Below are 10,263 nucleotides of genomic sequence, written 5' to 3'. Positions count from 1 at the left end.
AGGCTTGTTTTGGCCAGCTGGGCATGCCTTGCACAGCCCTTGGTAGGAGGAGAGGCCGCTTCTGAGCCTACGCAGAGTGCCTTTCCGCTTCTGCCAGGGCAGAGGTGGGGAAGGCGTGCTTGCCAAGGATTGCAAAGGGGACTCGTGTAAATTTTATTCCATGTACATTTTTTAAATTTTTTTTTAGGATTACACCCTCCCCCCGCAAAAAAAAAAAAATCTTTGCAAAAAGCGAGGAGGCGGGTCTCGAACCGGCGACGGCGCGTCACGCCTCGCTTTGTTCGACGCCCTCGGGGAAGGGAGAGGCGGGCGGGCGGGCGCGGCCCCCTAGCGGCTGGACGGTGAAAAAGGCACGGCCTATCGACGAGGCGAGGCCATCACCGCGCATGTACCAAGGCGCTTCACTCGCCCCTCCCTACATGTGTGCGCAGGCGCGGCAGCAAAAGTACACGTCTGCGCTCAGCAGCCGGGGCGGTCCCACGCGTGCGCGAAAAGAAGCTCCAGCGTGGTTGGGGTGAGGAGAGAGAAAGCGGCTCTTCCCGGTGGCGCATGCGCAGGGCGGACAAGACGCTCTGGTTCGAACCGAGGAGGGATCGTCGTTGGCTCGGCGGAACGGAGCGGGGGCGTCGCGCGGGGCATTATGGGTAACGTGGTCTCTGGGAAGGGGGAGGTGGGCCGCAGATTAAGTAATCCAAGTGCATCCTGGGTAATGTGGTAGGGATAGGGAAGGCAACTGAGATAGGCATTACCCATAATCCCCCCAGAAACTGGTGCCTTCCAGCAGTGTTGGACTACAATCCCCATCATCCCCAAACAGCACAGCTTCCCTGGTCAAAGACAGCTGTTTGTGCGATTGTGTTTGCTCTCATACTCAAGGGCCATTGTGGGTACAAGGGGATGATGGGTAAAGTGGTATTGTGGATGGAGGGGATTATGGGTAAAGGAACATTGTGGAGGGGATTATGGGTAAAGGAGCAATGTGGACAGGGAATTATGGGTAAAGCATTGTGGATGGAGGGGATTATGGATAGAGGGACATTGTGCATGGAGGGAATTATGGGTAGAGGGACATTGCGGGCAGAAAACCTTTGTGACTCGCATGAAACCAGAAGATTTAACATTTTAACATATCGCTTTGAAGTTTTGTGACTTTTACGCCGTCTATTCCAGCCTCTTTTTAGTGGTGAATGTCGAACGAACCACGATTTATGCCCAAGAGCGACATTTATAACTTTTATTTATTCTATATCTCGCCTTTATTCCTTTTATAAACTACTCGTGGAGGCAGCTTCCCTGGAGTCCCGTCTGCCTGGGCGCTCCTGCAAAGCTGCCCCCCACCAGCCTGATCCAAGGACGGGACGACACAAACCACCCCTCCTCTCCTCCTGCCTTCCAACCCTGGATAAGCCAGGATGCATTCCTCAAACAAACCATCCTTGGCTGGAATTTCCTCCCTCCAAGAAGGTGGCAAAACAGGGCTTAGCATGGGCCGCGCAGCTGCCCGGATCCCGCCCCCCTCCCCCAACCTTTTTGGACCCTTCCTAGCGCCCATGATCCGAATTGTCCCGCCAGCCGTGACCGTCTCTTTCTGTCTCTCTAGCCGTCAGCACGGGAATATCTCTGGTACTTTCTTCCTTGTTATCCCTGCTACTCTTCACCGGGATGCAGATGTACAGCCGCCAACTGGCCTCCAGCGAATGGCTGACCATCCAAGGGGGTCTTTTGGGATCTGCCCTCTTCATTTTTTCCCTAACCGTATCCTTTGGTTTTCTGTGCGGCTGTGTGTGTGTGTGTGTGTGTGTGGGGTCCATGACAGTTCGCCAATTAGAGCTAGACTAATATCAAAGATATAATTGAATATAACAGGGTAGCTCAGTGGCTAAGACGCTGAGCTTGTCAATCGAAAAGTCAGCGGTTTGAATCCCGAGTGCCGCGTAATGGGGTGAGCTCCCGTGACTTGTCCCAGCTTCTGCCAACCTAGCAGTTTGAAAGCACTTAAAAAATGCAAGTAGAAAAAATAGGGACCACCTTTGGTGGGAAGGTAACAGCGTTTCCGTGCACTTTTGGCATTGAGTCACGCTGGTCACATGACCACGGAGACATCATCGGACAGTGCTGGCTCTTCGGCTTTGAAACGGAGATGAGCACCGCCCCCTAGAGTCGGGAACGACTAGCACCTATGTGGGAGGGAAACCTTTTACCTTTACCTAATCTGAAAGAAATGATGGAATAGAATCATTAAAGGATGCCAAGGAGGGGGCAGAAGGAAATGTGAGAGGCAACAATTCAAATCTATTTTTTTTGAAATGATTGAGTTAGAATCGTTAAATTGTCCTGCAGGGAGTCGGCTGGGACAAGTTGTCCCATTCCCGTGTAGAACATTCCCGCAGCAGGAAAAGAACACAGGTACCGCTTAAGTCCTTGACTTATGACCACGACTGTCCCAAATCCCCGTTTGCTACGTGAGACAGTTGCCGAGGAAGTTCTATCGTTATTTTCTCTTATCTTAAAATGGAGCAAAACTCCCCGAAGAAGTGTCTCGCGTAGCCGCAGAAATTTCCGTCTCAATTCTGCTCGTAAATCCGGGATTTACCTGAAGTTTCCGCTTGGGAAATGCGGCCTTAATAAAAAGTAAAAAAAAAAAGAGGGCCGCCACACACACACACAACCCCATTTAAAATTTTTTACAAAAGATTTCTCAAGGGCTGCCAGGCAGAAGGGAACATGTGGCTTAAGAACATTGCAAAACACATCCAACCTTTCGGACAATTTGTCGTCCTTGACCGAAGACCCCCCACCACAAAAGGCCTTCAACAACCTGGAAAGTCTGATTTTCGGCAAAGGGTTCCAAGCCAAGGTTTTCCCTGAAAGTGAGTCGAATCGTAGAAGAGGTGGGCGGCTCGGGGTGGGGGGGTGGCGGGGATACCTAACAGATTATCCTGATTTTTAACCTGGTTTTTTTTTTTCCCCATCCCCTTCCTGTCTACAGTTATTTCCTGTCTCCTGCTGGCCCTATTTGCATCAGGACTGATTCATCGAGTGTGTGTCACTACTTGGTAAGGACAGAGGTGGGCTGGTGTGTGTGTGTGTGTGTGTGGGGTCCATGACAGTTCGCCAATTAGAGCTAGACTAATATCAAAGATATAATTGAATATAACAGGGTAGCTCAGTGGCTAAGACGCTCAGCGCTTGTCAACCGAAAGTTCGGCGGTTCGAATCCCTAGCGCTGCGTCACAGGGTGAGCTCCCGTGACTTGTCCCAGCTTCTGCCAACCTAGCAGTTCGAAAGCACTTAAAAAATAGCAAGTAGAAAAACAGGGACCACCTTTTGTGGGAAGGTAACAGCGTTCCGTGTACCTTTGGCGTTGAGTCACGCTGGTCACATGACCACGGAGACATCATCGGACAGCGCTGGCTCTTCGGCTTTGAAACGGAGATGAGCACCGCCCCCTAGAGTCGGGAACGACTAGCACCTATGTGGGAGGGAAATCTTTTACCTTTACCTAATCTGAAAGAAATGATGGAATAGAATCATTAAAGGATGCCAAGGAGGGGGCAGAAGGAAATGTGAGAGGCAACAATTCAAATCTATTTTTTTTGAAATGATTGAGTTAGAATCGTTAAATTGTCCTGCAGGGAGTCGGCTGGGACAAGTTGTCCCATTCCCGTGTAGAACATTCCCGCAGCAGGAAAAGAACACAGGTACCGCTTAAGTCCTTGACTTATGACCACGACTGTCCCAAATCCCCGTTTGCTACGTGAGACAGTTGCCGAGGAAGTTCTATCGTTATTTCCTCTTATCTTAAAATGGAGCGAAACTCCCCGAAGAAGTGTCTCGCGTAGCCGCAGAAATTCCCGTCTCAATTCTGCTCGTAAATCCGGGATTTACCTGAAGTTTCCGCTTGGGAAACGCAGCCTTAATAAGAAGTAAAAAAAAAAAAGAGGGCCGCCACACACACACACAACCCCATTTAAAATTTTTACAAAAGATTTCTCAAGGGCTGCCAGGCAGAAGGGAACATGTGGCTTAAGAACATTGCAAAACACATCCAACCTTTCGGACAATTTGTCGTCCTTGACTGAAGACCCCCCACCACAAAAGGCCTTCAACAACCTGGAAAGTCTGATTTTCGGCAAAGGGTTCCAAGCCAAGGTTTTTCCTGAAAGTGAGTCGAATCGTAGAAGAGGTGGGCGGCTCGGGGTGGGGTGGGGGGTACCTAACAGATTATCCTGATTTTTAACCTGGGTTTTTTTTTCCCACCCCCTTCCTGTCTACAGTTATTTCCTGTCTCCTGCTGGCCCTATTTGCATCGGGACTGATTCATCGAGTGTGTGTCACTACTTGGTAAGGACAGAGGTGGGCTGGTGTGTGTGTGTGCGATTGAATGGGGGTGGGTGGGATTCATCTTAATAATGCCACACTTGGTGGTACTGCATCCAGTTCTGGTTTGCCAAAAAGTAATTGCCAGTCTGGAAATAGCGCAGAGAAGAGCGACGCAGAAGAGCGGAGGCTAAATTGCAGGAATCGGGGATGTCTGGTTTAATGAAAAGGGTGGCTCGGGGGCGAAGATGCTGAGCTTGTCGATCAGAAAGCTCGGCGGTTCGAATCCCTAGTGCCGCGGAACGGGGCGAGCTCCCGTGACTTGTCCCAGCTTCTGCCAACCTAGCAATTCGAAAGCACGTAAAAAAAAATGCAAGGAGGAAAATAGGGACCACCTTTGGTGGGAAGGGAACAGCGTTCCGTGCGCCTTTGGTGTTGAGTCATGCCGGCCACATGACCACGGAGACGTCTTCGGATAGCGCCGGCTCTTTGGCTTTGAAACGGAGATGAGCACCGCCCCCTAGAGTCGGGAACGACTAACACATACGCACGAGGGGAACCTTTACCTTTAATACTACATCCAGTTCTAGGTTTGCCAAAAGAGGTTGAGATTCTGGAAAGAAGGCAGAGAAGAGCGACAAGAGATGATGTTAGAGGACCGGAGGATAAAAATATACGAAGAACTATTGCAGGAATCGGAGGTTTCTAGTTTGATGAACGTATCTTTTCTTTTATGTACACTGAGAGCATCTGCACCAAGACAAATTCCTTGTGTGTCCAATCACACTTGGCCAATAAAATTCTATTCTATTCTATTCTATTCTAATGAAAAAACTAGACTAGAGGACTAGAAGACCTCCGAGGTGCCCCTTCCGGCTCTGTTCTTTTGCTCTGCGAATCCAGACACAGATCCTGAAATCAAAACAACCCCTAGCTAAAGGGTGGTCTGAAATTTCAGCACGTCTCGGAAAGCGGCTGGCTTGAAATCTGGCGGAATAGCTTCTTGCGTCTCGGAGGGACGGCTGAATAATATCAGCATAGCTTAAAGCCCCACACCTTAAGTCTTAAAAAGGCAGGAGTGGGGGAGGACAAATACTTGGCTCACCTCTACGGCAATTAAGAGAGTTTAAAAAGAATCCCACCTGAGATCAGGAATGTGAACAAAATAATAATAATAATAATCCTAGCGGGGTTTTTTTTTCTTTTTTAATTCTTTGAAAGGCCTTGTTGGGAGGGAGAGAGAGAGAAAGGGAGGGAAAGAAAGGGAGATGAAGAAAGGATAAGCGGAGGGAGGGAAGGAAAAAGGAAAGAGGGGATAGATGGGAAGGAGGAAGGGAAGAAGGAGAAAGATAAGCGGAGGGAGGGAGGGAAGAAGGAAGGGATAGATGGGAAGGGAAGGAGGAAGGAAAGAAGGAGAAAGATAAGCAAAAGGAGGAATAAATGGGAGGAAGGAAGGAAAAGGAAAGAGGGATAGATGGGAAGGAGGAAGGAAGAAGGAGAAAGAGAGGGGGGGGGAGGGAGGGAAGAAGGAAGGGATAGATGGGAAGGGAAGGAGGAAGGAAAGAAGGAGAAAGATAAGCAAAAGGAGGAATAGATGGGAGGGAAGGGAGGAAGGAAGGAAAAGAAAGATAAAGGAAGGGCAAAGGAAAAGAAAGGGAGAGAGAAAAAACTAGAGGAAGGAGAAAGAAAGAAAAACAGGGAAGGAAGAAAAGAAAGGAAGGGAAGCTGATAAAGAAGGAAACGAGGGAAGGAAGGATTGGAGGGGAAGGAAGGAAAGGAGAAATAGATGCAGAGGAAGAGAAAAGGAGAGAAAAAAGAAAGCAGAGGAAGGACGGACAAAGAAAAAAAAAAGACAAGCAGAAGAAAGAAAAGGGAGAATGAAAAGCAAATAACGGAAGGATAGCAGAATAACACAGTCGGAAGGGACCTTGGAGGTCTTCTAGTCCAACCCCCTGCTCAAGAAGGAAGGACTGATTCACTCATCTATCGGTCTATCCACCTTCTACCCATCCTCCCCTTCTCTTGACCAAACGGACTTCTTCTCCTTCTCCGAGGCCGATAATAGCAGTAAATCTCTCTTAAATTTTTCCCTCGGCCTGCGGCGGCTGCAGGTAACAATCCTAAACTCGGCTTAACTTTGCTACTCACTCTCTCTCTCTTCCCCCCTGCAGCTTACTCTTCTCCCTGGTGGCCCTCTACTACATCCAGAAGATCTCCTCCACCATCTACCAAATGGCCACCCCGGTCTCCGTGCCGGCTAAGACGGTCAGCAAAAGCCGGAAAAGGAATTAACGGCGGGAACGTCGTCCCCCTCCGCTTCCCATCGATGAAATTTCAATTAAAAAAACGTCTCCGTTTGGAGGAATTTCCGTTTTTGTTTTATATATATATAGATGTAGCACGACCGCGAAGCCAAACAACAGCAGTGCAGCTCACCAGCTCAAATCCCCCTGCAACACAGACTAAACTGAGCACAACCAAGCCCGCACCCAAACAGGACACACCCCCAGCCAATCAGAGCACAAAAAAAAAACCCACCCAATCAGAGCACAGCCAAGCTCCCACCCAATCAGTTCTTACCCCCACTAGCAGTTAAAAGGAAGAAACAGCTGCGATCACACATTGCTCCCAGAAGCACGAAGATGAAGCCTGAAGATGACGAATGAGACTTCGTTGAAACGTCGCCAAGACACTTCCAATTTTACACGGGAGAAAACCCGAATAACCAAAGACCTACATACTAACACCCATGAAAACCTCAGAAAACATATATATGTGTGTTGCTGGCTGAGGGACTCTGGGAGTTGAAGTCCACAAGTCTTAGAGGGACCAAGGTTGGAGACTCCTGCCATAGAGAGAAGATGGGAAACTGGAATGATTCAAAAATTATTCTAGATTACTTTTTTTTTATATACATTTATGTTTCTCTCCTGGTCTCTCAAGAAGACGGTGTGCGCTCCCCATAATTTTTCTCCTCCTCTTCTCCCACTCCCCCGTCCCAACAATCTGGCGAGGTAGGCTCGATCGAGAGAAAAGAGGAAGGAACTTGGCCCAAGTCGATCCCGAGAAATTTCATAGATCAATGTTTCTCAACCTTAGCCACTTTTAAGATGGGTGGATTTCAAGTTCCAGAATACGCCAGCTGTCGTTTTGGAAGTTGAAGTCCAAATAATTTAAAGCATGCTGGCTGGGGGATTCTGGGAGTTGAAGTCCACCCTTCTTAAAGCATGCTGGCTGGGGAATTCTGGGAGTTGAAGTCCATCCCTCTTAAAGCAGGCTGGCTGGGGGATTCTGGGAGTTGAAGTCCGCCCCTCTTAAAGCATGCTGGCTGGGGGATTCTGGGAGCTGAAGTCCACCCCTCTTAAAGCAGGCTGGCTGGGGGATTCTGGGAGTTGAAGTGCGCCCCTCTTAAAGCAGGCTGGCTGGGGGATTCTGGGAATTGAAGTCCACCCCTCTTAAAGCAGGCTGGCTGGGGGATTCTGGGAGTTGAAGTCCGCCCCTCTTAAAGCAGGCTGGCTGGGGGATTCTGGGAGTTGAAGTCCGCCCCTCTTAAAGCATGCTGGCTGGGGGATTCTGGGAGCTGAAGTCCACCCCTCTTAAAGCAGGCTGGCTGGGGGATTCTGGGAGTTGAAGTGCACCCCTCTTAAAGCAGGCTGGCTGGGGGATTCTGGGAATTGAAGTCCACCTCTTAAAGCAGGCTGGCTGGGGATTCTGGGAGTTGAAGTCCGCCTCTTAAAGCAGGCTGGCTGGGGGATTCTGGGAGTTGAAGTCCGCGCCTCTTAAAGCATGCTGGCTGGGGGATTCTGGGAGCTGAAGTCCACCCCTCTTAAAGCAGGCTGGCTGGGGGATTCTGGGAGTTGAAGTGCACCCCTCTTAAAGCAGGCTGGCTGGGGGATTCTGGGAATTGAAGTCCACCCCTCTTAAAGCAGGCTGGCTGGGGGATTCTGGGAGTTGAAGTCCGCCCCTCTTAAAGCAGGCTGGCTGGGGGATTCTGGGAATTGAAGTCCGCCCCTCTTAAAGCATGCTGGCTGGGGGATTCTGGGAGCTGAAGTCCACCCCTCTTAAAGCAGGCTGGCTGGGGGATTCTGGGAGTTGAAGTGCGCCCCTCTTAAAGCAGGCTGGCTGGGGGATTCTGGGAATTGAAGTCCACCCCTCTTAAAGCAGGCTGGCTGGGGGATTCTGGGAGTTGAAGTCCACCCTTCTTAAAGCATGCTGGCTGGGGAATTCTGGGAGTTGAAGTCCATCCCTCTTAAAGCAGGCTGGCTGGGGGATTCTGGGAGTTGAAGTCCGCCCCTCTTAAAGCATGCTGGCTGGGGGATTCTGGGAGCTGAAGTCCACCCCTCTTAAAGCAGGCTGGCTGGGGATTCTGGGAGTTGAAGTCCGCCTCTTAAAGCAGGCTGGCTGGGGATTCTGGGAGTTGAAGTCCGCCTCTTAAAGCAGGCTGGCTGGGGATTCTGGGAGTTGAAGTCCCCCTCTTAAAGCATGCTGGCTGGGGATTCTGGGGCTGAAGTCCACCTCTTAAAGCAGGCTGGCTGGGGATTCTGGGAGTTGAAGTCGCCTCTTAAAGCAGGCTGGCTGGGGGATTCTGGGAGTTGAAGTGCGCCCCTCTTAAAGCAGGCTGGCTGGGGGATTCTGGGAGTTGAAGTCCGCCCCTCTTAAAGCAGGCTGGCTGGGGGATTCTGGGAGTTGAAGTCCGCCCCTCTTAAAGCATGCTGGCTGGGGGATTCTGGGAGCTGAAGTCCACCTCTTAAAGCAGGCTGGCTGGGGATTCTGGGAGTTGAAGTCGCCTCTTAAAGCAGGCTGGCTGGGGATTCTGGGGTGGAAGTCCACCTCTTAAAGCAGGCTGGCTGGGGATTCTGGGAGTTGAAGTCCGCCTCTTAAAGCAGGCTGGCTGGGGATTCTGGGAATTGAAGTCCGCCTCTTAAAGCATGCTGGCTGGGGATTCTGGAGCTGAAGTCCACCTCTTAAAGCAGGCTGGCTGGGGGATTCTGGGAGTTGAAGTGCGCCCCTCTTAAAGCAGGCTGGCTGGGGGATTCTGGGAATTGAAGTCCACCCCTCTTAAAGCAGGCTGGCTGGGGGATTCTGGGAGTTGAAGTCCGCCCCTCTTAAAGCAGGCTGGCTGGGGGATTCTGGGAGTTGAAGTCCGCCCCTCTTAAAGCATGCTGGCTGGGGGATTCTGGGAGCTGAAGTCCACCCCTCTTAAAGCAGGCTGGCTGGGGGATTCTGGGAGTTGAAGTGCGCCCCTCTTAAAGCAGGCTGGCTGGGGGATTCTGGGAATTGAAGTCCACCCCTCTTAAAGCAGGCTGGCTGGGGGATTCTGGGAGTTGAAGTCCGCCCCTCTTAAAGCAGGCTGGCTGGGGGATTCTGGGAATTGAAGTCCGCCCCTCTTAAAGCAGGCTGGCTGGGGGATTCTGGGAATTGAAGTCCACCCCTCTTAAAGCAGACTGGGGGATTCTGGGAGCTGAAGTCCACCCCTCTTAAAGCAGGCTGGCTGGGGGATTCTGGGAGTTGAAGTCCGCCCCTCTTAAAGCATGCTGGCTAGGGGATTCTGGGAGTTGAAGTCCACCCCTCTTAAAGCAGGCTGGCTGGGGGGTTCTGGGAGTTGAAGTCCACCCCTCTTAAAGCAGGCTGGCTGGGGGATTCTGGGAATTGAAGTCCACCCATCTTAAAGCATTCTGGCGGGGGGATTCTGGGAGTTGAAGTCCAGACTTCTACAGAGTTGAGAAAAACTGCCATAGCTGACTATTTAATAAGGTGTTTAACATCCCTGAAACCTCCTTAACGCTGCCACCGAAAGAGGGCCGGCTGGGGATGATGGGTGTTCTCACCAACCCAGAGAGCCCAGGAAAATCGACTTTCTCAACACTGCCACAATCGGATCTCCAGCAGGGAGCGCTATTGGACAAGGAAAGATCAGACTTTATTTTTTAATTTTAATTTACG

General features: G+C 50.7%; 1 protein-coding gene across 3 annotated transcripts; it reads left to right on the top strand.

Annotated features, from left to right (window-relative positions):
* Nucleotides 1-473: 473 nt before the first annotated feature.
* Nucleotides 474-6,685, top strand: KRTCAP2 (keratinocyte associated protein 2). Of its 3 annotated transcripts, none has more exons than XM_058160624.1 (5): nucleotides 474-644; nucleotides 1,601-1,755; nucleotides 4,102-4,165; nucleotides 4,278-4,344; nucleotides 6,492-6,685. In XM_058160624.1, the coding sequence occupies exons 1-5, from the start codon at nucleotides 641-643 to the stop codon at nucleotides 6,610-6,612; spliced, it is 411 nt and encodes a 136-aa protein (XP_058016607.1). In that variant the 5' UTR covers nucleotides 474-640; the 3' UTR covers nucleotides 6,613-6,685. The 3 variants fall into 3 exon arrangements, with proteins under 3 accessions (XP_058016607.1, XP_058016606.1, XP_058016605.1); XM_058160623.1 differs by lacking the exons at nucleotides 4,102-4,165; nucleotides 4,278-4,344 and adding exons at nucleotides 2,807-2,870; nucleotides 2,990-3,056 and having other exon boundaries at nucleotides 475-644; XM_058160622.1 differs by lacking the exons at nucleotides 474-644; nucleotides 1,601-1,755; nucleotides 4,102-4,165; nucleotides 4,278-4,344 and adding exons at nucleotides 1,893-2,406; nucleotides 2,694-2,870; nucleotides 2,990-3,056.
* The last annotated feature ends 3,578 nt before the right edge of the window (nucleotides 6,686-10,263 follow it).

Source organism: Ahaetulla prasina, chromosome 17 (genome assembly GCF_028640845.1).
Source record: "Ahaetulla prasina isolate Xishuangbanna chromosome 17, ASM2864084v1, whole genome shotgun sequence".
Classification (NCBI taxonomy): domain Eukaryota; kingdom Metazoa; phylum Chordata; class Lepidosauria; order Squamata; family Colubridae; genus Ahaetulla; species Ahaetulla prasina.
Note: the sequence above shows the minus strand (reverse complement) of the source record. Positions and strands in the feature narration are given on the sequence as shown.

What these genes read in the sequence shown, in the direction of transcription:
- KRTCAP2 (XM_058160622.1), top strand. Translation starts at nt 2,307, where the DNA reads ATGATTGAGTTAGAATCGTTAAATTGTCCTGCAGGGAGTCGGCTGGGA. An exon ending in GCAGCAGGAAAAGAACACAG is followed by an intron (nt 2,407 to 2,693) that starts GTACCGCTTAAG and finishes TTTTTACAAAAG; the next exon opens with ATTTCTCAAGGGCTGCCAGG. An exon ending in AGCCAAGGTTTTCCCTGAAA is followed by an intron (nt 2,871 to 2,989) that starts GTGAGTCGAATC and finishes TCCTGTCTACAG; the next exon opens with TTATTTCCTGTCTCCTGCTG.